This window comes from Capsaspora owczarzaki (genome assembly GCF_000151315.2).
Source record: "Capsaspora owczarzaki ATCC 30864 unplaced genomic scaffold supercont2.1, whole genome shotgun sequence".
NCBI lineage: Eukaryota > Filasterea > Ministeriida > Capsasporidae > Capsaspora > Capsaspora owczarzaki.
The window spans coordinates 2358362-2380195 of record NW_011887292.1 but is presented as its reverse complement, the minus strand read 5'-3'; the positions used below and the strand labels follow the sequence as shown (position 1 = coordinate 2380195).

Genomic DNA, 21834 nt, shown 5'->3' with positions numbered 1-21834 from the left:
GCTGCCGCTTTATGGTTTCTGAGTAGCTCTGAGCATTTTGCTTTGTTTTGTTGTACAGTACTGTAGATCTACAACACTCCAGCAATCCAACCTGTCGTCGCTTCGTGTTTCCCACTTCAATTCAAAGCACACGCTCGCACTCACCAGGCTCAGTCTCTACAGTCGTTGTTGCTCCGTTATCTCGCAGCGATCGGAGGTGACTGTTGTTTGCGTATCGACAGCCTCTTATCAATACTCCCCCTAACCCTAACCCTCTCCCCAACAACCCCAAAAAACCCAAAAACACATACACCCGCCATCGAACATGTCCGCCGTCCCGAGTGCTGGAGTGCTGCTTGTGCGTGCTGCACCAGCGACTGACGCTTCGACAAGCGAGCGGGAGGACGGCACTCGGCTGCAAGTCCTGCTTCACGCAACCACGCGCGGCGATAAGCACACTCAACGCCTGCTCTCCGATCTCGGCGGCCGCGCGGAGGCCAGCGACTGGAACGCGCTGTTCTGCGCCGCCAGAGAGCTGTCTGAAGAGACGTGAGGCTCGCTTGGTGTTTGGTGACTTGGGAATTGGGAGGATTTGGACCCACAAAAGCAACTCAGATTGGTGCCAATTGTTGTCTGTGCGGAAATTGCAGATGCGGGATATTCAGTCCCCTGGAGACCCAAACCGACAGGTGAGGCCATCCAAAATGCTATAAATTGCCAGCTGCTGCTGGAAATTGACAGGGCAGAACTAGAAAAGCTAACCGGGGCATTTCTCCAGTTTGGCTGCACGGATTCTGAGCGCAACACAGCAAGCATATTGGCTCATGGCATCCATCGATGCGGAAGTGAACCTGGCATCCGTGCATCCCCAGAGCGACTACCACTGCTATTTGGCCTGGACCTCGAATAATCTGGATGTGAACGAGCTCAACGTTCTGAGCAGGTACCGATCATGCTTGCTTGATATGTCAGACTGATCCGATTTCACTCAAACGAGTGAGCGTTTGTCAATCATCATTTTTTGCCTTGTACGTGTGTAGGACGCATGAAAACGGCAAGCGCCTGTTCGTGTGGGTGGATGTCGCGGAAATTTGTGCCGCCATCACGAATCAATCCAAGATCTCGCTCGTCGTGCCTGACCACGAGGAGCCGTTGGAGCTTGGTTTGCATCCTCGAATCAGCACACCCCGGTTGGCTGCGGCTCTGCATCAACTCGGTCGAGATTCGGCCGCGCTTCGCAGCGCTGCGCTCAGTTCATCGGCTCTGCGAACACTGCAGGGTCGCGTTCAAGACGTCAGTCTTCCCCCAAGGCGCTTTGCAGTCATTGACACGGAAGACGATCCCGTGTGGAGCGGGCACGAGTGGTTGTGGAGGCTCCACTTGGAGGAATTTGCGGGCCTGCGCGGCCATGTCGCAACATCATCGTCCTCCGAGTCATCCACAGACACGCAGAGCAGTGGAGCTGCGGCGGAAGAGTGGTCCGTGTATCGCGCCTTTGCTGGAGAGCTCCCGGCGGACGATGGACGCCATCTTGCCGGAATCATCATCACGGGCAGTCACCACAGCACCAACGATACCAGCCAGGCATGGATTGCATCGCTCTCTGAATTTATTCGCCGCTGTAGCGCGCACGGTCAAACGCAAATCTTTGCCAGCTGTTTTGGATGTCAGTGCACAGCTGCCGCACTAGGCGGCGCGGTCACAACCAATCCAAGGTAAGGAAGGCAGTGAGTGTGCGAGAGAAAGAGAGGGACCTCGTGGGACAAGATTGTGATGCTGATCCTAAATGAGGTGCATGTGCTATTTATTTTCTGACTGTATGGCGTTCGGTGCAGCGGTCAGTACGTGTTCCAGACGGAGAGCGTCAAGGTCCAACCGGCCGCCAAGGACTCGGCTGTCGGTGCGCTTTTCCAGGCTGTGCAACCCGAAGGAGGGTTTCGAGTGCTTGAGAGTCATGGCGAATGTGTTGCTACCGTCCCGCCCGGCTCCGAGATCGTTTGCGCTTCTGACTCTGCCAGAGTCGAAGTGTTTGCGTTCAACGGCTGCTTGCCACAACAGTCGTCGGTCGTCTCCCGCTACGGAAATGTCCTCGGTATCCAGAGCCATCCCGAGTTTTCCGTCCAGATTATGGAGCGTTGGATTTTGCCATCCCTTGAAGCTGAAGGCGCGACGCTTTCCGTCCCGACTGCTGATGGTGCTTTTCGGCGCTCTGTGCGACAAGCCCGCGATGGCAGATCCATGTTGTCTGCAATTCGCAGCTTTCTCAAGTCTGCGCCCAAATGATTGGCGTGCGGTTGTGTGTGGACGCATCGAGTCACAAAGTTTATTCAAAGCACAGACAGTCGAAACAAACATTAAAACAAACATTAAAACAAACACGTCAACGAAACCACACACATCTATGATTCTAATCAAAAAGCGGCTCGACTGCGGTCTGAGAAAACGAGCGACCTGCTCGAGTTGTGCGTTGTGTTGCTGGGTTTTTCCCCCGCTTCAGTCGACGGCGTAAAAGTGTCCATCACAGCTGCAACTTTATGTTTTAACCTGTGTGTCTACTCAGTCTTCATTCGACACATTTACCACAGCATGTCGGCTTTGGCGATTTTGACCATCCCGCAAACGGACGAAGAGAAGCAACTCAAAGCGAAATTCGCAGAGCTCAAGCTTGCCAAGGTTTGTTCCACTGGCTTGAAGCTGTTCTATTGCTGATGGATTGCACATCTGCATTATGATTATGGTTGTATGAGCGGCTGACGGGTTTGGGATGATCCAAATGCATTACGGTTAGGAAAAGCACCAAGCCGAAGTCGCTGCAGCCGCTGCCGCTGCCGCAACTGCAGGCGTTGCAGTCGTCGACGCAATGGGCACAACAACGGAGGCTGTCGAGACGCTTCCCGCAGCGACCGAGAGTGGAGGCGCAACAGCGAGCACAGCGGCCAGCAGCAGCAGCGCTGGACCATCTGCGACCAGCGGCAAGGGCTCAAAGGCAACCGCCGGGTCCAAAGCGTCGAGTGCGTCTGGTGCAGGCCGAGGCGATCTTAGTCTTAACATCCCCTCGGCGAGGGCATCGGGCACTGCGTCGGAGACGACTCCATCCCGAGCGCCGCCTGCGCCACAGGCACTCCGAACGCCAACCACGGCATCACCGGGAATTGCCATCGCAAAAAGCGCCGAGGATCAGTTTGCTGCTGCCAAGAAGATGCTCGAGGCAGAGGTGAGGCCAGGATGGAGGGAGGGATGGAAAAATTGTGCTGTCTTGGAATTGCCGCCTCTCCTGCGATGGCTCACTTTCCCGTACCTATGCATGCCTTGTCGCAGAGATTGAGGAGAAACTCTGTCAAGGAATCGGGATTCAAGCGTTCGGCAGCCTCGCAGCGTTCAGCACAGGTCAGTCTCTTCCCCTAACCAATTGGTTCTTCTGTGCGCAGATCCGCAATTTTGGATGTGAATCTCATCTTTGCATACCAATGTACAGCTCCAAGCACAACAGCGAATGGCCGAGCAGCAACAACGAGAGCAAGAACTGCAACAGCAACAACAGTTTGGATACGGATCGGAATCAATATTCGGCAATTACCCCTCAGGCACGCCACCTCAACCAAACTACACGAGTGACCGTTTCGTCAGCGATCAAGGCGCAGCTCCGCTTGTTTCAACAGATGCAAACTCGCCCTGGTCTACGCATGACTATCCACCACCGAAACGAGCTCGTGTTGACGAAGACGCAGCAGCAGAAGACGAACCGCCACAACAACCCGACCAAATTTCGAACGCCCCTTCCACTTTAAAGCCATCTCCCAGCTCGGCAGTACAGTATCCATCATCAGCTTATCCAACACAGAGCACAGAATCCACCGACGATTTGCCAGAGGAGTTGTAATTTCAGTCCTCCCTGGTAGTCGTCCAGAGCTCTTCATCTTGTACATCAATGATCAAAAAACAACACGTTCAGATCAAGAATTTCAAATACGAGATATACTACAAACGCAGACAAACACTTGAAATATAAAAAAACCAGAGCCAATAATGCACATGGCAGAAAACTCAAATCAACAACGTTGCACTTGTGAAAATCGGTCACAAAGAAAACGGGAAAAAATAAAAAACCACCACACACGCGCTGTTGAATTAAAGCATGGTTTCGGCAGTCTCCTCATCATGCGCCTCAGGTGGAGCATAGGATGCTTGTGCCGACTCTCGGGTCGTCACACTGTTCGTATACGACTGTCGTCGCGAACGAGCACCCGGCTCGGGGTCGTTGTCAAGCTCGGGTGGGGACACGGAGGGTGGAAGATTTGAGGAAAGATTTGAGGAAAGATTTGAGGAGGGGAAGAAGCGGGGAACATTCTGGTGTTCGAGGCCATTGCGGCCGCCGCCACTATGTCCCGCGTCGCCGCTGGGTGAGTCAGGGTGGAGCCGATCGTCGCTCGCACTCTCCGACATCATGCGACGCGACGTCATCATGGGCGCGGATGCTGCACTGGCGACACTCCCAAAACTATCCTGGGCACGCAGCGACGGATGGGGCGCGTGGACGGTGGTGTTGTTGGACAACTGAGAGCCAAACTCATCGTTCGAGTTCAACGAGTTCATGGATGAGGTGACATCGCGATTCAGCATCTGAATGGATGGCCGGCGATCGAGTGGGGGCATACCAGCCAACCCGGTTGGTGTTGCTCGGCCAAAGTTGGACGACTCGAGATTCTCAATCAGCTTGAGCTTCTCGTGCAAGCTATTGCTGCGTGGCTCGCAGAGATAAGAGTACTGGTACAAGACGCGGTCTGACGCCGAGTGCACGTTTCGGCAAAACGCTTCGATTTTGGCGTCTGGCTTGAACGTGGGGTATTCCGACGCCTGGAACTTGAGAAAGTCGTTCACCGTATCGTGCACGCTCCGCAGTTTGAAAAAGTTGATAAATTGAGTGGCCATCTTCTTTGGAATTTCGTTCAAGAAGGTCAAATCCTTGAGGAACAGCCCGAGAATCGGGAGCAATGGCAGGTTGTTCTTTGCCTTGAGGAATTTTCGGTAGTTGTCAAAGTTGTGCGTTGGATCCATCACTTGCTCGAGCTCTCTCAAGGTCGCAACGGCCCGATGCGACACGAGCTCCCAAGATTTCTTCATGCGGAAGACCGCGCCATGATTCAATCCAGAGAGAATGGCGTAGAGCGTGCTAAAGTTGTGATGCTTTTTGCAAAGCTGAGGAGAGGCGTTCCACGAAGGAGACGTGACAGCACGCAAGAAGAGTGAGCATAGAAGGAAGGCATGCAGAAGCCAAAACAGAAAGCAGGAAATCACTTGGTGACGATGTACCTTGGCAATTTTGACAAACTTTTCAATAATTAGTGCGCGCGCCTTGTTATCTACGGCCAGGCAAATCTCTGTCGAAACCCATCTACTAATCTGCACGAGTTGAAAAAAAAGGAAACAATCCGGCGGGCACAGTGAGCGTTTGTGCAACAAGACAATGAATTTCAGGAAATGGCATACCTTGTTAAACCACTCGACGTATTGGGTCAGATTGTGTTTGGCTAGCCATGTGTTGGGTTCTTCGTCGTTTCCCCAGAGCTGCACGATAAACTCTTCGGCGCGGATTGCACGGAAATACCGCAAGTCCATGATGGTAAGCTGTTCAAAGAGACTTTGAACAGTAATGTTGTCGAAATCGAGCTCGCTCGGTGGCACTTGATTCAAGTATTCGACTGCAACGTCAATATCGTGCTCTGTCTCTCGGAACTGGGCAATTTGTCAAACAGAGTTGTCAAAAGCGATGGAGAAAAACGAGTGAGCGACAAAACACATCGTAATGTTCAGCGAATGATCGTAGAAAACCGCTTCCGAGCAATGCTTACCTTTCGCTCCATGGTGGAGCGGATTCGTTGCGCCAGCGCGTCGCACCGCCGCTCTTGCATTTTCTTCATGAGCTTGTCCGTCATGCGCAGCATGTGATCGACATTGTGGAAGTCGCACCAAGACTTTTCCATCCACTTGGTGACAAAGTTGCACGTACTACGAAAGATGCCAACATACCACAGAGTGGGGTTTGAGCAAAAGACCAAAACAAACCATCACACACACATATGCGCTCGCACGCAGCAGCCAGTCTTACCGAAGTTGCACCACGCCGTACGAACCCTCCAGCTTTGTGTCATCATCCATGTACTCGAAACGCGCAAGCAACATGTCCATCAGTTCGGCGGGGGAGACCACGTGTCGGAACGTTAGCAAGAAGATATTGAAGTACTCCGTGTCTGTGGAAAGCGTAATCAGTGATCCGCCAGTATCCGCCATGAGAACAACGTTTAAAACACAGGATCGCAACCGTCACGCAACCGTCAGCCGCTCCCCTTTCGCGCCTCCCTTACCTAACAACTCCTTGTCGGCCAGCTTTGCAACAAGCTTTTCTAGCAATCCGCCAGTGATGATGATGCGACCGTCTGATTTTTGAAGATAATACTCCATTCCATCCACCGACAGCTGCCGCATGTTGCGGTTTGCATCTTCAAGCGACTGGTTGCTTGTTGTTCCGCCAAGCATCGTGGCGCCAACAGGCAGCGTTTGCGCACGTTGCTCCTTGACAAGCGGGGTGGATCGCATCGGAAGGTTGTCGTCAGGCTCGCTGATGGTGCTCGGGCTTTCGGCTGGCTTTGTTGGTGTGATGAGTTGCGGCAACGAGCTCTCGCTACCGCCTGCGGCGATGGCGGGGGAGGAGTCTCCAGAGACTGGTGAAAAGAGCCCGACCAGAGCCGCCGATCCAGCCGACCGACGCTTCCCCTCGCGCGTGGTGGCAATGTGCTCGAGGTGTTCAAGGTCTTTCAGATCGACGCCGCCAGCCTCCAGGTCGTCGAGCATTTTTGACGCAGCCGTGATGGTCGCGCTCGTCGCGCTTCGACGGAACTGGAGTTTGCGCATGTTTAGCGTCTTGGTCAGTGTGTTAAACCTGGATGATTTGGTCTTGCGCATCGGGTCGCTCAGGTCTTTCGAGCCGTCGGCGCCGTTCTCGCTGCCAGACTTGTCGTACGAGCGACCAGACTTCATGTCGTCCAACGAGAGAAAGTCCATTAGTGTGCTGACTGCCGTCGAGTTCTTTTCCATGACCCCTCGGAATTGTCGTAGTACGTTGGCTGATTCCCGACCAGAGAGGCGAGTTGAAAGAGAAAAAACAAGAGTTAGATGTCGAAATTTCATCACAAGGAGGGGCGTTCGGAACATGTTAAACCATGTCGGGTCTTACCATCGACGTGCGACTGCGACTTTGCCCAGGCCTCGAAAGCCGTCTCGTACTGCGTGGAGCCGCGACGCGCCATGCTAAATCCTGCAGGACCGCCTGCGGCTGCAGAAGCCGGTCCGGACATCCCAGAGCCGGATTTGCCTGTTCATGCAAAAGCGAAATTCGACGTGCAAGTTCAAAGTCAGAGCGCGATTGAAGCGATCAAAAAAACAAAAACACAAAAAGCAGTTGCGCGAATGAATGAATGAATGAATGAATGAATGAATGAATGAATGAATGAACGAATGAATGAACGAATGAATGAATGAATGAATGAATGAATGAATGAATCGAAAATAAAATAAAATAAAATAATAAAATAAAATAGAATTGGAAAAAAATTCAAAAGTGAAAAACCGCTCAAAAAAATCCATCCAAAGCATGAGCGAAACGAGAGCGAGTGCGAAAAGCGAGTGCGAAAGAGTGACTGTGAATGTGTGAGCGATGGAGTCGACCGCACAGAGCGAAACAGAGGCGGCGATGATGCATTCCCCCAAGCGACGAATAGAGCGCCAAACAAGTGAGTATTTAGAAAAAAAAAAAAAAGGTCGCAGTTGTCGGCTGCATTCGAGCGATGTGAGCAACGCCGAACGAAGACGAGGCACCTGGGTGGGTGGTGCACAGGGCTCAAGTCAAGTAGGAGCTGGCGACAGAGCGCGTGAGAGTGATTGCCCGAGAGAGCGAAAGCGGGAGAGAGAGCGAGGGTGGGAGTGATTTCAAAAAAAAAAAAAAAAAAAAACGAGGGGAGCTGCTCTCGTGAATGGAAAGAAAGGGCCCGAGATGACGAGGGGGCACGAAAGCAGAGGAGAGGTGATGGGAGGACAAGGTTGGGGGGAAGGGGGAACGGGGAGAGATGAGGCAAGCAGCGGAGCACAGGACGGGCCCCGCGGAGTGGAGGTACTCGCGAAACGAGCGCCCAGCACAGCAACACGAGTTGGATGCGAAATTCGGGCTGGAGAGCCCGGACTAGAGCTGCTGTCGCGTGGGCAATGTAGCTCCGGTTCATTGCAGGGAGGGCAACGATGCAAGACAGCGCAGTGTGCTGCTGGGGGCGCAGCGCTTGGGTTGAGATAGAAGAAAGGGGGGGAAACCGCATCATCAAAACCAGCTGCTGCTACTTGAGCTTCCTCGTAGCCACTGCACCGCCACTCCCATCCGCTCATGCAATGTCATGCGTGTAGTTGATGATTCAGAGGAGAGGTATTGATAGCGAGAGAGCACGGCGGGAGAGAGAGAGACAAGCGGAGAGAGGTTGGTGCAGAAAACATCGGCAGACGAAACCGCCGAGCTGAGAAAGTCTGAACAACATCTGAGGCACCAAACAAAACCGACCTCGCTCTGTCATTCAATGTGGAAAAATCAGGAGTGAACAAAATTACAAAAAGCTTACTGTAAAGTGAGTGGGCGAGTCAAAGCGCACTCTCTAATTCCACCATTGTGCAATTGCAATGAAGAAGCAGCAGCAGCGCGCAGACGATCTCGACGACGACTACCTGCTCGAGCCCATCACCGACGACGTCCTCGGGCGCGACGACGACACTGCCGCGGGTAATGCGAGAGTGTTGTTGCTTGTCACTGTTGTCAGAACGTCAGATTCGTAGTGGTGCCGGTGCTTGTGCTGTGGTGAAACCTCGTGTGGCAAAATCCCATGTGGACGGAAGTTGCACCAAACACTCGCTCGTTGCCCCCCCCCCCGCTGGCCATCAAAGACGACAATCCATGATATCATGGCGGCGGGGGAAAACCGTCTGGCGTTTGGGAGCGTGGCCGACCTGGAAAGAATCACTCAAAAAGCTCACACTGCTTTTTGCCTTGGCAGAAACGCCCGTGCGAGCGTCTACGAAGCGATCTGCCAAGCAAGCTGACGACGAGGACGCCGGCGATGATCGCTCGCATCATCAGCAGAGCAAGCAAAACAAAGCACAGGCCAAGGGTAAAGGTGCGCAATCCGCTGCAGAGCAATCTCGCAAAAAACCGCGCGTGGACGATGGCGAGCAGCTGGAAGATGCCGCCGACGATCAGGCTGACGACGACGACGACGACGACGACGAGCAACGCTTGGCGACGCCAAAGCCTGCAGATGGACATAGCTACACGCCGGAAGAGCTGCTGGCACTGAAGCGTGCACGCCGAAAGCGCCAAAACCTCAAGCAAAAAGTGGGTTGTTGTCGACTCGCTGATTTTGTTCTCGGGACGAGATGGTAATCGCGCGGTCATCTCTGGGCATTGCAGCTAACCCACATGGTCGATTTTGTAGGCCAAATTGAAGATGCGCGATGCCTCCAAGGACGCAATGCTGCAGAACGAATCGAAATCGCAGGCCGCAGTGTTCATGTCCGAACTCGGCAACGCATACCAAAATAAGCTATCCGGTCTCGAACTGGAGGAAGCCCAGGTGGACTGTATGTGTGCCAGCGACGGAGACTGCTTTTTTGGATTGAGCGTTGCGACACTTTTGCTTTTTGTTTTCTTTTGTTGCTCACACAAAAGCTCTTCTCTCCCCAGCAACCCATTTCGTCGACTACGAGTCCTTCAAGGAACCGCACACGCTTGCCAACATGTGCAGCTTTGTCAAGCACAGTAAGCGCTGCTGGCACTGGAGACCTGCTGCAACTGAGGCATGGTCGAATCTCGTGCTCATTCTCGTGTTGTTCTTCCCTGCGTAGTCGTCCCGCATTGGGGTGCATTCTTTGCCGTGTCGGAAAAGCAAAAGGCCAAGGTTCCGTTTGGTGCGCCCCGAGCCCTGATTTTGGTGCCATCCGCACTGCGTGCTGCTGAAGTCATCCGGTACTACCCCGCTGCTTCTTGTTGTTTGGGGGAGAGGGTGCAGTCAACGGTCTCCGAATGCGAAGTCGGGGGGTCATAACTCATTGTACTTGGACACAATCCCCAGATCACTCGAGGAACTTGGCAAGCTGTGCAAGATTGGCAAACTGTTCGCCAAACACTTCAAGGTCGACGAGCAAATCGAGTATCTCACCAAGAACCACATGCGCCTCGCCGTCGGTACTCCAAACCGTGTTAGTAAGCTGGTTGAGCAAGGTACGTCGTACTTGAATCGAGCAGCGCGCTGTTGGCGAGCACGTTTTGGCTGATTTGTGTTTTTTTGTTTGTTTGTTTTGTTTGTTTGTTTGTTTGTTTGGCTGGTTTGTGTTTTTTGTCTGTTTGTTTTGGCCATTGCGCAGGCTCGCTGAACTTCTCCCAACTCGAATATGTTATTGTGGATTGCGAGCGCAACTCTAAAAACCAATCCATCTTCCAATTGGATGGGGTGAACAAGGACTTGTTTGACTTTATTCGAAGCGATTGCCTCTCGCGCGTCAAAAAGGGCCGTGTCAAGCTGGCCCTTTTCTAAAAGAATCATCGTGTTGTCTGCTGCCCTTCATGTCGTGCTTCAAAAAAACTCTTTTATGATCCGTTTTCAAAACTACACAAACCATTCATTGATGATTTCACGACTGACAACAGTACAAGCACTCGTGGATGGAGCAAGTAAACAAGACAGGATAACGCTGAAACCCTGTCTCGTTGTCGTTGGTAACCCTAATCCCTTCAAAAGAAATACAACCAGTTCCCGTTTACACAGGGCCTTTGCCCATGTCGGAATCTGTGCGCTTGACACCGGGGCGTCGTGGCGGAACAGCTGGAATAGGTGTGCCGTCTGGCATCACTCCGGGCGATGACGGCGTCGCTGGCGCAGCCGATACCTCGTTTACAGCAGGTACGCTTGGGCGCTGTGGGCGAGGCGGCACGGGCTTGGCTGCAGAAGCTGGAGCTGCTGTCGGTGTTACTGCTGCTGCTGTTGCTGCTGCTGCTGCAGGGGCTGGTGTCTGAACAGTGGGCGAGGTATTGCCGGACGACGAGTCCTCGCTCGTGACAGAGTACGTGGATTTGGGTCGTGGCTGTGGTTTTGGCCGTGGTGGCACCACTGCGCCAGGTGCGGCGGCGGCTGCTGCTGCTGCTGCTGGAGCTGGAGCTGCTACCGAGTCGCTTAAATTAACCAGAAGCGGAGCATCTGTGCCGTGGTCGTGTAGAGGAGTCACTGGAGTCGAGTTGCTGCTGCCAACGGGCGCAGGTGGTCGCACGGGAGGTCGCTTGAGCGCTCCAGCACCGCCAGTCGCAGCGCCGGGAATGGGCAGTTTGACGGCGCCGGCAAACGGTGTGGCGGCAGCGCCTGCCAGAGCCTTGGGCTGGGCGGTGTCCTCGGCGGGCGGCGAGTCTGTGGCACTCGCTTGCGGGGCACTCTCGGTGGCAATGTCGCCAGTCAGCAAATCCACAGCCGGGGCCGCTGCGACAGGTTTGCGCGCCGCTGTTGCTGGCCTTGCTGGAGGCACCTTGGCGGCGGCAGGCGCTGATGCAGTTGCTGATGCAGTTGCTGTCGCTGTGTGTTTGTGAGCCTCGTCGGAACCACCAGCGGGTGCCGAAGGCTGCTGCTTTTTGGCAGGAACGGGCGAGTTCGCCGCGTGTTTGACCGACGCCGCGGTTTTTGCGGCAATGTCCTCGAAAATCCAGTCCGAGTACGCAATCATGGCCTCCACACAGGCCGACTGTGGTCCCGTCTCCATGATGGAGGTGACATCGTCAGGAGTGGGCGACCACAGCAGCGTCGGGCCAAACACGATCGAAAGGTTGCTGGGGTGCATTTTGGTCGAATCGTGGTTTTCTGCGAGCTCATGCAAAAAGCTCATCAGGAAGAACAGGATGGTAGCGTTTTGCTGCGGAAGCCGTGCAACAACATCGCGAACAGCATTCAAACGGTCGTTGTGGTCCCGCAACGAGCCGGCATTAATCCAGTCTCGGTACAGCTCAAAGGTCAACAGCGGCTCGGGCAGCTCGCGGAAGTAGAGTTTGAGGACGCCGGCAACAGCGTTAATCTCCACATCCTCCCAGTCTGAATCTGACTCAAAGTTGACAACCGCCTGCTCGGCGTTGAACGCTGCTCGCAACCGCTTGACGGTGACCGAGTTGCCAGAGAGACGGAAAATACCCTCCGAGGTCATTCCGCGGCGACGAATCTCCTTCACGCAGGCGTCCACGACGTGCGGGATGTTGCGGTCGACAGCAGCCAAGTGCTCGACAAGCGGGCGGCCAAAGACGGTGGGGCTGGAGGCATTGGCCTTGCGGACGCGCAATTTGGCCACGGTGGAGGCGAGCAGCTCGCTGGCAAGACGGTGGTAGAGATCGAGCGCCTCCATGTAGTCAATCAGCGGAGCAATGTGCTCGGCGTCGCGGCTGCCAAATTCATTCAACCGATCTTCGCACACACCAAGAAGAATGTCGTACTCTTCCTTGGCAGCACCCAACTCCTCGTCTGCAAGGACGACTTTGTCTTCGGACGCCTTCAGCAGCTTGGCGCGCGCCGAGTCGACGTCGTTCCGTGAGCGTGTCAAGTTTTTTCGGGATTCAATGGCCAAGCGGATTTCCAGCTTGAGCATGCTAGTCATTGGCGCGATTGCTGCGGTTTGTTTGGGGAAAGAAGCGCAAGATGGACGAAGCTGTTAGCCCACAGTCAAACAACCACACAATTCTGCGCTGGAGAGAAAGGGGGGGGGGACACCTACTCTTCTCTTCAACAGATTCCTCAAAATCTGCCAGCACTGCACCAATCCCGTCATGAGTCGCGGCACATTCCATGAGCATGCCGCCCATCAACGACTCCTCGCCAAGCGCCGCAGCAGCCTCTCGCATCGACTGGGCCATCTTGACGGGCGCCATTTTCTTGAGGCGCTTTTCGCGCTCCAGCTTGGTCCCATGCAGCGTGTCTTCAGCGCGCTACAGGCGTGGGTACACAGACGTCCAAGAGAGTGGAAGTGAGTTACGAGATCGTCAACGCAACTCGACTCGTTTCACCCGCGGTCAGTCCATCGGCCAGCTTGCCGTTGCTGCTGCGTCTAGAGTCTGTGCATCTCCTACCTTCAGAACAAGCTCGTAGGTGGTCTTGGTCGCGTTGAGATTCGCTTCAATGTCCTGCAGCTCGTCGCTCAAATCGCTGGACTTGTCCTTGAACCGTTGACCGGGCCCAGCACTGCAAACGGTGGGGGGGGGGGTTTGACGAAGCAGCGTTTTGTTAGCACAACATCAACCAGGGCAATGGAATAGATTGGCAATGGTTTGAAGTGGGTGACGGGCAGTGCTTTGCGATGGACGTAAGAGTTGAAATTGGTCGAACATCACCGCTCACGTTCTCTCTCCCCCTCCCCCTCCATCTCTCCCACTCTCTTGTCTCTCATGAGCACCAGCAATGAAGTCTCGTAAGTGCCCAACAAGCATGAGCTCAGTGCGACCGCCGCACCTGGTCCTGAGCTTTCAATCACCCATTTGGTTCGGCAACCCCCGAACTCAACCCCATTCAATCGTCAATCCCAAATGACCAAAGTCGGTCGTTCTGCGCTCGGTTGCAAGTCCACAAGCTTGTTTCGCATCCATCCGCCAATCCGCCAATCCACCAATCCGCCAATCGCTTCCCAAATCACGAAAACAGCGGCAAAACGTGAATGCAGCCAGAAATTTAAAGATCCCACAAAAAAAAAAAAAAAAAAAAGCAAGACCAAACACACACACAAACAGCGATTTGCACACAGTTTTGCGCACCCGGCGTGGCATCGGAGCCCTGGGCAAGAACACGACTACTACTACTACTCTATAGTGAGACAGAGAGCGAGAGAGAGCCAGAGAAAGAGAGCGAGCGAGCGAGTCGTTTGGAAGCTCAAAACCGAACAGCCACCCCAGTTTCAAACCATAAAAGACAACAATCGTAAAAACAATAAAATAAAAAAAATACGAAAATATTAAAAGTCAAAGGTCGCGTTGTTTGAACGCTTTAACGCATCCACACTCCAACAGGGCCACGGGGAGGGCAACAAGGGAGGGCAACAAGGGACGGCTGGGAATGATGAGAACAAAGGGAAGGAAGCTGGCTTGCGGAGGGGGTTGGCGAACGAGAAAGAGATGTTGCATTCAAAAAAAAAAAAAAAAAACCTTGTTTTGCGCTCTTCAATGTTCTCTTTGAGCTTGTTGAGCCCTTGCTTGAGACGATTCATCGCCATTGTCTCAGTCGAGTGAAGAAGAAAGACTGGCTTGGAAAATCTGAATTGAAGATAATTCTGAGAGATGGTACAGTAATAAAGCTCAGCCTCAACGAACGCTACAGTACTGCACGACGGGGGTTGGTGGGTGGGTGGCGACCCTCACCCGTCTGCCCATCATCCGCTGCAAATCAAAGTTGTAGGTCACGCTTTCTCCAAATTCAACGATACAAACACGCACCAGACCAAAATCAAATCCATCTCTGACGCAATGAGAAGTCTCCAGTCTCGCTTTCTTCTGCTGAATCAGTCAGTGCAAAATGCCGGTAGTGCTGCTTTGTGGCTACCCATCGTCGGGCAAAACGACTCGCGCGCTTGAATTGAAAAAGTGAGGCCGCGTTTTTGGCGATTTTTCTACTGCATTTGGGATCGAGCCAAGGGGGAACAAGTTACGATTGCAGTGGAGTGCAGTGCCAACCCTGTTTGCTGTCCCCTTCCCCAACCGCCGCTCCCAACCCCCAACCCCCTTCCGAAACCAGGTATCTGGAAGAAACCAAGCGACGACGAGTACATCTGATCAACGACGAGTCGCTCCAGCTTGTGCGCTCGGAAGCCTATGCCAGTAAGGACCCATGTTCCATATGTTCCATGTGTGATTGGTCGTCAGCCAAGCGCACTTACCTCCACACGACAACAACCAAAAACCAACAAACAGACCCCACCAACGAAAAGATGGCGCGTGGCGCGCTCAAGGCGGCCCTGGAACGGCTGTGCTCGCGCGAGGATGTTGTGATTGTCGACTCGCTGAATTACATCAAGGGCTTCCGCTACGAGCTGTTCTGCATCTCACGCGCAATGCGCACGCCTCAATGCACGGTAACCGTGCCAACACGCGAGCTGCTTGGGCATGTTCGGCGGAGTTGAGGTGTTGCTTGAAATTCTCACCTTGTTTTGTTCCGTTCTTGTACAATGTATTCGCAGATTTATTGCGCAGCTCCTGCTGCTGAGGCATTGGCGGCGAACATGGCTCGCTCGGATGACCACGTCACAGAGTCGCAATTTCACGAACTAGTACAGCGCTTTGAAACACCCGAGGAACGAAATCGGTGGGAATCGCCGCTCGTCACGGTGCAGTTCACCGATCGCAGTGAGCTGCCGTTTGAACACATTGTGCAAATCCTGGACGACGTTGCGCGTTTGCCATTGCCAAATCTCGGCACCAGCAATCCACCTGTGGCGCCCGCCGACTTTTTGCACGAGCTTGACACGAAAACCCAGGAAGTTGTCACCTTCCTGCTGGGCAACGCAGCCAGCTTTGTTCCAGGCGACTCTGTTGCAGTGCCGAACAGCTCCGAGCGGTTTATCGTGCCCGCGACTCTCACCCAGGCTGCGCTGCGAAAGCATAAACGACAGTTTGTCACGCTCGCTCAAGCGCACGCGCAGGTGCACTCGCGCACAACGGGCGTGCAATCAGTGGATTCCCTTTCTTCGCAATTTGTTCGTCACTTGAATGCGTCGATGCGATGACGCCGGTTAAGGAGGCAACAAAGGACGAAGAGAATGTACAACGAAATTACAAGACGTTTTAGATTTTTATTTCTCAGATGCAATTCTTACATTCTAACACAAAATCGCGACTCAAAGCAAGACTCAAGAGAGACTCAAAGGATACGCAAACTCGAGAAAACTCGAACAACTCAAAAACTCAAAAACTCGAAAAACTCAACCGAAAAATACACGAGATTCTTATGCCTGAACACTGCTCAGAGTCAGGGATACTTGTAGAGAGCCCCGGCCAACAGGAGAGAGCTGCAGCCAAATGGTCTTTTTCAATTCGGATGGAGACGCTGCCGCGTTGGAGGCTTGGGCGCTCAGCCACTGCTGCCAGCCAGGGAAGACAGCCTCCAACGACAGGTCGTGAGCGCCAATCAGCCCGCTGTTCAGTAGAGCCTTCTTTTCCTTGATTTGGAACACGACCGGCTTGAGAGCCAGGTTGATGCTTGCGAACGAGAAGGCTTCGTCCCAGCGCACGGTCGCGTTGGACAGCAACTTGTGCTTGCTTGTCTTGTAAACAACAGAGCGGCCAGCGCGTACTTTGACGTATGCTTCTGGAGGGACGTGAGACCCAGGACCTGCAACGAGTGGGAGGGAGGTTAGGTGGAAGGAACGAAAGATTGAAGGAATTTCGAGAGTTGAGCAAAACAAAATGCCACGCAAACCGACGCAACATGCTCGACCAAATGGATGGTCGACTGTATCTTACCTTTGGAATCGGGCAGACTCAAATCCTTTGCTTGAATGATGACGGCAGAAAGCCGCGCAACACGCATCTCGCCAGCTCCGAGCGCTGCTAGAGAGTGTCGGCTGGGGGAGGCTGCGATTCCCGTGCCGCTGCGCTCGCTTTCAGCGGAAGGTCCGCGAGCGACGGGACCTCCGGGGACGAAGAGTGTCGCGTTGGTCATCCCCGCCCGAGCAGGGTCGCCAGTGGCCGACGCAACGGTTGCACCGGTGGCAGTGACCGCCATGGCGGTTGCGGCGTTGGCCGCCGCATTCACAGCGTCAGCCGCTGCCGTGGAACTCGCATTATTGGCGGCGGCAGGATTGGCGCCAGGTTGACGCGGCGTGGTCGGCGAGGACGTGCTGGCCGAGTTGGCAATGCTGGCAACGGCGCCAGTCTGCCGCGGCGTGGTCGGGGTGGACGTACTCGCCGAACTCGCATCGCTATGGTGATGCATACCGCGAGACATGGCGGCGATGGTCATGGCAGCAGCCTTGAACGGCTTGCCCAGGCGCTTCAGGCTTCCTCGAGCGTGCGCGGTCATACTCTCCTCACCCTCCCAGTCAAGGTCTTGGCTGCTTGCGGTCAGGGTGCGATCGCGGGTGGCTGCAGCGAGTACCTCGCTGCTTTCGTCCGAAGGCGGGTCGAATACGGCCTCCTCGTCCTCGTCGTCCTCGTCCAGCTCCTCCTCCTGCCCGATCGAGTCGGCAAGAACAAGCGTGACGGCCACAAGCACGCGACCGCGGCTGTGGCTCTTTCCGGTGACGGGATACCATTTCGGCTCGCCTTGGCAGGACTGCTCGTCAGTCAACGAGATTTCAATTTCGCCCATCGAGTGGGAGCCAATCGCGTTCATGTCGCGAACATTGAGCGTGAGAGGGTGGGCGTAACGGTCGCTCACGTGCGCCTTGAAAGTATCATTCCACTTGGGATTGAGGGTGGTTTTGATCACGCGCGACTGGAACAGCTGCTTGCTTCCCAGTCGGCCAACAACGTAAGGATCACTCAAGCCAGTGGAATCCATCGCGGGCAGATTCTCGCCCTCAATCAAACGGACGGTGATGGTAGCGCTGTCCACCTTGTGGTGTTTCTTGCCAATGTTGCGCAGGCGCTTCAGCGTCATGATGTCGCGCGAGGTCGTAAGCAACGCCTTGGCGCCCTTGCCACTGAGTCTGGCGCCCTTTCCAAGAGCGCTAGTGACACCCGTCACTTCCGTGTCCACGTCGTCGCCTGCCGCAACAAGATGGAATCAACAAAGAAAAAAAAACAAGTACAACGACAAAAAAACAAAAGGTGAGACAACCCAAACTTTCGAAAAACAAACAATGCTGCAAGTTTGGGTTCTAACGATCGTATCGTACTGGTATCTGGAGGAGCGTCGTCAAAGACCAGAGGCTGAGGCCGGAAGATGCCAGAAACGCACACCTCGCCATGGTACGGGCGCTTCAACCCCTCCTTGAGTTTTGCAGTGTCCTTGTCGAAAAGCACGGGAATCCAAACGCGCTCGCGGATCAAGTCCTAGCCAAGGCAAAGCAATGAGAATGTTGGCATGAAATTTGGCCGCTTCTACTACGACACAACAGCAGAAAAACGTGTCACGAGACAGAGAACGTGTCCTCCTACCACAGCAAACATGGTCTGCAAGTTGATGAGACAATGCCCAAGCGGGTCGTTGTCCGACAGGTCGTCGAAATCAAACAAGTTGATGCGGACTTTGGTGGTGCGGAAATCGAGCACTGCAACCTCTTTGGCTACCTCCCACTCGGGATTCAGAGTGTCGCGCTTGTAATTGGTCGAAAACCACTCGTACTTGCGAGTGCGCGTGCGAATGTCCACAATGCAGAACGGATCACTGAGGCCTACGTTTCGATCGACCCGCAACCAAGAACAATCGGTCAGACAGAAGGAACGCAACGTTAAAGCAACGACAAAAAAAAGCTTTTCTCAGCTTACCGTCGGAATCGGCCGCATCCAAATTGCGCGCTGCGTGTACAATCAACGTGAAGATGCCACTGTCGATGTTCGCAGGTGCGTACGCAGGCATGGCGGGATGACCAAATTCGCGCGAATCTGGCTGAGGCTCAAGGAGGGTTTTCTCGAGCGCAGACACATCCGTCAAAGCTGCCGTCGTGGTACTGTCAGCAGGGGCCGCGGAATCAGGAGCCACTGCATCCACAGTGGGCTTGGCCGCTTCTGGCTCCAGCTCATCTAGTTCAATCTCTGTATTTGCTGCCGCTGCTGCCGCCTGCGCCGCGGCGTCTTCCGTCGCGCGTGCATGGGCAAGCTCGAAATCGCTTGGCATACGAATATACGCCAACGGAATTCGCTGGATTTCCAAATGCACCAAACCGTCGATCGTTTCCAACTCGACCTCACTGTCAGAGAGGAATCATTCATCCAGAGGCAAAGAGGATTCCAAGAGAGTTGAGTTAGCACTCACTCACACACTCACACACGTCGGAAAAAGTACCACCAAAATCAAACAACAGCACCACCACCATAGCCATCCTTACACATTGTGCTTGCCCGTGGCGTCGTCCAAAGAGTACAGAGCCAGCTCTTTGCAGCCAAGCGTTTCATTCTTCAGCTTCCTTTTGCGACGCACGGTCAGAGTCATTGTGTCAAATTCGGGCTGCGAGGTCAAGAACACGAACGGCGTGTCAAAATTGTTCGACGCAACGTTCGTCGGACTGACACCCTGCGGCGTTCTTGCGCAGGCAACGCGCAGCACTTCGGTTCGTCGCTTGTCGTCGCCAATCTTGACTGTGCAATACAAATCCAGTGTTCCCTCGGCGCTCGAGTCGGGCATCGCAGCCCCAGGCTGAATGGCCACGGGTGCATTGGCTTTTGTCGGCGTGATCGTGTCCAGCGTGAACTGGCGCACGAGCTTTGGTGGCCCTCCCGCAGGCACACTGCCACCGCCACCAACGCCTTCCTCAGTGGATCTGTCGATGACCGCGACCGAACTCGCCTGTTTGGTGCCGGACGGTGTCAGCGGAGGCGGAGTGCTGTTCGTGATGCGGGACACGCGGACAACGTACAGGGCGGTTGAGAGCTTGTAAATGTCCGAGAAGAACATGAGCGCGTTTGCCTTGTTGCTGTTCAGGTTGATAGTAATGTTGTGCGGATCGACCACAGACGTGCGGAGGGCGTCCTCAACCATACCGTACAACCACTCGGACAGCTTTGGCACATCCATGATGTCGATGGTTTTGAGCGGCTGAATGGCAAAGCGAACACGGGGCATGTTCAAAAACCCAAAGGTGATCGAGTCCAAGTGCGGGAACTGGTCAATCAACTTGACATTGGTTCGCATGGTGCCCGCAAAGTCAATCTCCTTGAGCTGCACGGGCAATGTGAGCCCGATGAACTTGCCGCCCAGTTTGATGGACACGACAATCTTGGCGAGCGGCGCTTGGAAGCCGAGCTCAACATCGGCAATGATGCGATCGCTCGTGCTGAGGCGCTGCTGGTACCCAGGCGACGGACGCGCATACGGATCGTCGGCAGCCGCGGAGGCCGAGCCGCGCTTTGAGGCGCGCTTTTTGGCCATCATGAGAATATTGGCAGCGGACGAAATGGATGTGACGAGACCGGTTGCGCCTTCCTCGGTTGCCGCGACCTCTTCTTCTTCTGACGACGACGCCTTTTGGGCCGCGATTTGACGTGCTGCAAGAACGCGAACCGTGCGAATGTACGGAGCCATCGATCCAAGTGTGAAAGTGGTCAGTTTGATGGATTCCTAGCCAAGAAAACGAAAAAAAACAAAACATAAAGGGGGGGGGGACAACATTGAGTGTAAGCAGAAGGAGGACTCGGCATTGTTGGCGTTGAATGTACGAGGATGCAATGCAGCAACCAAGCAAATGGCAAGTGCACGTACAATCAAACCCGGTTTCGCGGAAGCCAACACCGGCTCAATGGAGTCCTTGATGGTTTTGCACAAAATGGGCTCGTAAAACACCCAATAGCGCTCAATCACAGTGTTGAGCCACTCTGTGGTTTCCGAGTCTTGCACAGCCTGCCATCAACCAAAAGGCACAACAGCAAGTGTGAGCGACCCGAGTATCTGAGCCAAACTTTTGTCCGAGACTTTTCTCTCCTCCACAGCGACCGTGTGTGTGTGTGTGTGTGGCTCGCTTGATTCGCCAAAACAAACGCAACAAACGAACAAACTTCTCAAATAAAAAAAAAAGACCTCACCCGCTCTCGGCGAACTTCACGGTGAGCACGCTCCTCGGCCAGGAGGAATAGTTTCTGGCGTCGTTTCGAGTCGGCGAGCGAAAGCCAAGCGATTGCGCCCAGCAGCCACAGAGAGCCAGGTGAGCAGGAACAGACCCACGAGGCTGATCGTGGCCTCCACCAGAAGCGACACGGACAGCAGCTCGCGGACGACGGCGGGCAGCAGCGACTTTTTGCGCGAGGAGGAGGACGAGGACGAGGAGGAAGCTGAAGCAGCTGCAGTGGTCGTCGCTGCAGGCGTTGTTGACGTCGATGCAGGCGTAGAGGCTGCTGCTGCTGCTGCTGTCTTTGCTGCCTTGCTGGTTGGGGTTGCTGGCCCTGGCGTCGTCATCAGAAGGGCGGGCTTGGGCGACGATGAGCCACTGCTGGATTTGGATGCAGGTGCGACTCCTGCTGCTGAGGACACGCTGGCTGATTTGGCCGCCGTGGTCAGCCCCGCCTGCCCACCACCACCACCAGCAGCACCACCGGCACCAATGCTACTGCTGGGGGTGGGGGTCGGGGTCGATGGAGCAGCCGGCGACGCGGTTGGCGACGGGCGCAGCGAGCTCAGAACGCGATTGGCAATTGAATCGTCAGACTTGCGCAGGTCGAGCGTCGGCGGTCTGCCGCTGTTCTGCGCCGCGCCGTTCGCCGTGTTCGCGGCGGTGGCGGTGGCTGTGCCTGCAAACGCTGGCGGCTGCTGACCAGCCTCAGTCGTAGACGATGGGCTGAGCAATGGCGGCGACGGCTGCGCTGGCATTGGTCGAGTTTTGTTGTTGTTGTGCTGTTTTTTTGTTGTTTTTTTTTCAAATCGGGTGATGTTCGACGTCACAACGAATTCACGAAACAGAAGACTGAGACATGACACGTACGACAAACTGTAGAAAGTGAACAACCAGAACACATCCAACGACAGCGGACGGTGGACGGCGGAAGGGGGGGGGAAGACGAAGGCACGCTGATGTGAGAAAAATGGACCGTTTCGCATCTGAAAACGCAAAATTCGCAAACCCCCAGGTGGCGACCTGCTTTCCAAACCATGCTCCCCATCCTGTAACCTC

General features: G+C 54.5%; 7 protein-coding genes across 7 annotated transcripts; 4 read left to right on the top strand and 3 right to left on the bottom strand.

Moving 5' to 3' along the window:
* Positions 1-157: 157 nt before the first annotated feature.
* CAOG_00739 (hypothetical protein) lies at positions 158-2368 on the top strand. The gene is made up of 5 exons (XM_004365553.2): positions 158-528; positions 630-668; positions 758-922; positions 1020-1694; positions 1815-2368. The coding sequence occupies exons 1-5, from the start codon at positions 305-307 to the stop codon at positions 2260-2262; spliced, it is 1551 nt and encodes a 516-aa protein (XP_004365610.1). The 5' UTR covers positions 158-304; the 3' UTR covers positions 2263-2368.
* A 182-nt stretch (positions 2369-2550) lies between these two features.
* On the top strand, positions 2551-3965 carry CAOG_00738 (hypothetical protein). Its single transcript, XM_004365552.2, has 4 exons — positions 2551-2652; positions 2768-3193; positions 3298-3366; positions 3455-3965. The coding sequence occupies exons 1-4, from the start codon at positions 2566-2568 to the stop codon at positions 3857-3859; spliced, it is 987 nt and encodes a 328-aa protein (XP_004365609.1). The 5' UTR covers positions 2551-2565; the 3' UTR covers positions 3860-3965.
* CAOG_00737 (hypothetical protein) lies at positions 3927-8605 on the bottom strand. The gene is made up of 8 exons (XM_004365551.2): positions 8579-8605; positions 7211-7348; positions 6342-7100; positions 6086-6227; positions 5829-5985; positions 5467-5712; positions 5290-5379; positions 3927-5175 (listed from the first exon to the last, which is right to left on the bottom strand). Exons 1-8 carry the CDS (start codon positions 8589-8591, stop codon positions 4108-4110), a joined length of 2613 nt encoding a protein of 870 aa, XP_004365608.2. The 5' UTR covers positions 8592-8605; the 3' UTR covers positions 3927-4107.
* A 73-nt stretch (positions 8606-8678) lies between these two features.
* Positions 8679-10695, top strand: CAOG_00736 (hypothetical protein). Its single transcript, XM_004365550.2, has 7 exons — positions 8679-8794; positions 9066-9403; positions 9504-9648; positions 9752-9826; positions 9913-10033; positions 10140-10288; positions 10432-10695. Exons 1-7 carry the CDS (start codon positions 8695-8697, stop codon positions 10599-10601), a joined length of 1098 nt encoding a protein of 365 aa, XP_004365607.1. The 5' UTR covers positions 8679-8694; the 3' UTR covers positions 10602-10695.
* On the bottom strand, positions 10642-14310 carry CAOG_00735 (hypothetical protein). Its single transcript, XM_004365549.2, has 4 exons — positions 14225-14310; positions 13160-13271; positions 12808-13018; positions 10642-12701 (listed from the first exon to the last, which is right to left on the bottom strand). Exons 1-4 carry the CDS (start codon positions 14290-14292, stop codon positions 10825-10827), a joined length of 2268 nt encoding a protein of 755 aa, XP_004365606.2. The 5' UTR covers positions 14293-14310; the 3' UTR covers positions 10642-10824.
* Positions 14311-14566: 256 nt separating this feature from the next.
* Positions 14567-15856, top strand: CAOG_00734 (hypothetical protein). Its single transcript, XM_004365548.2, has 4 exons — positions 14567-14659; positions 14811-14893; positions 14987-15147; positions 15253-15856. The coding sequence occupies exons 1-4, from the start codon at positions 14592-14594 to the stop codon at positions 15796-15798; spliced, it is 858 nt and encodes a 285-aa protein (XP_004365605.1). The 5' UTR covers positions 14567-14591; the 3' UTR covers positions 15799-15856.
* Positions 15857-16017: 161 nt separating this feature from the next.
* CAOG_00733 (hypothetical protein) lies at positions 16018-21533 on the bottom strand (the record flags this gene model as incomplete). Its single annotated transcript, XM_004365547.2, has 9 exons — positions 16018-16403; positions 16535-17779; positions 17911-18067; positions 18173-18408; positions 18503-18924; positions 19063-20291; positions 20433-20570; positions 20753-20806; positions 20892-21533. 9 exons carry the CDS (start codon positions 21531-21533, stop codon positions 16018-16020), a joined length of 4509 nt encoding a protein of 1502 aa, XP_004365604.2.
* Positions 21534-21834: the final 301 nt, after the last annotated feature.

Bases quoted from the DNA above. Each gene is read 5' to 3' on its own strand.
- CAOG_00739 (XM_004365553.2), top strand. From the start codon at position 305: ATGTCCGCCGTCCCGAGTGCTGGAGTGCTGCTTGTGCGTGCTGCACCA. The intron at 923-1,019 runs GTACCGATCATG...GTACGTGTGTAG, and splicing joins GAGCTCAACGTTCTGAGCAG to GACGCATGAAAACGGCAAGC. The intron at 1,695-1,814 runs GTAAGGAAGGCA...CGTTCGGTGCAG, and splicing joins GCGGTCACAACCAATCCAAG to CGGTCAGTACGTGTTCCAGA.
- CAOG_00736 (XM_004365550.2), top strand. From the start codon at position 8,695: ATGAAGAAGCAGCAGCAGCGCGCAGACGATCTCGACGACGACTACCTG. The intron at 9,649-9,751 runs GTATGTGTGCCA...TTCTCTCCCCAG, and splicing joins GGAGGAAGCCCAGGTGGACT to CAACCCATTTCGTCGACTAC. The intron at 10,289-10,431 runs GTACGTCGTACT...GCCATTGCGCAG, and splicing joins TAGTAAGCTGGTTGAGCAAG to GCTCGCTGAACTTCTCCCAA.
- CAOG_00735 (XM_004365549.2), bottom strand. From the start codon at position 14,292: ATGGCGATGAATCGTCTCAAGCAAGGGCTCAACAAGCTCAAAGAGAAC. The intron at 13,272-14,224 runs GTTTTTTTTTTT...CACCGTTTGCAG, and splicing joins ATTGAAGAGCGCAAAACAAG to TGCTGGGCCCGGTCAACGGT. The intron at 12,702-12,807 runs GTAGGTGTCCCC...AACAAACCGCAG, and splicing joins GGAATCTGTTGAAGAGAAGA to CAATCGCGCCAATGACTAGC.
- CAOG_00738 (XM_004365552.2), top strand. From the start codon at position 2,566: ATGTCGGCTTTGGCGATTTTGACCATCCCGCAAACGGACGAAGAGAAG. The intron at 2,653-2,767 runs GTTTGTTCCACT...CATTACGGTTAG, and splicing joins CAGAGCTCAAGCTTGCCAAG to GAAAAGCACCAAGCCGAAGT. The intron at 3,194-3,297 runs GTGAGGCCAGGA...GCCTTGTCGCAG, and splicing joins AGAAGATGCTCGAGGCAGAG to AGATTGAGGAGAAACTCTGT.
- CAOG_00737 (XM_004365551.2), bottom strand. The intron at 5,986-6,085 runs GTAAGACTGGCT...CATCTTTCGTAG, and splicing joins TACGGCGTGGTGCAACTTCG to TACGTGCAACTTTGTCACCA. The intron at 5,176-5,289 runs GTACATCGTCAC...GCCTCTCCTCAG, and splicing joins AGTTTGTCAAAATTGCCAAG to CTTTGCAAAAAGCATCACAA.
- CAOG_00734 (XM_004365548.2), top strand. From the start codon at position 14,592: ATGCCGGTAGTGCTGCTTTGTGGCTACCCATCGTCGGGCAAAACGACT. The intron at 14,660-14,810 runs GTGAGGCCGCGT...TTCCGAAACCAG, and splicing joins CGCGCGCTTGAATTGAAAAA to GTATCTGGAAGAAACCAAGC. The intron at 15,148-15,252 runs GTAACCGTGCCA...ATGTATTCGCAG, and splicing joins TGCGCACGCCTCAATGCACG to ATTTATTGCGCAGCTCCTGC.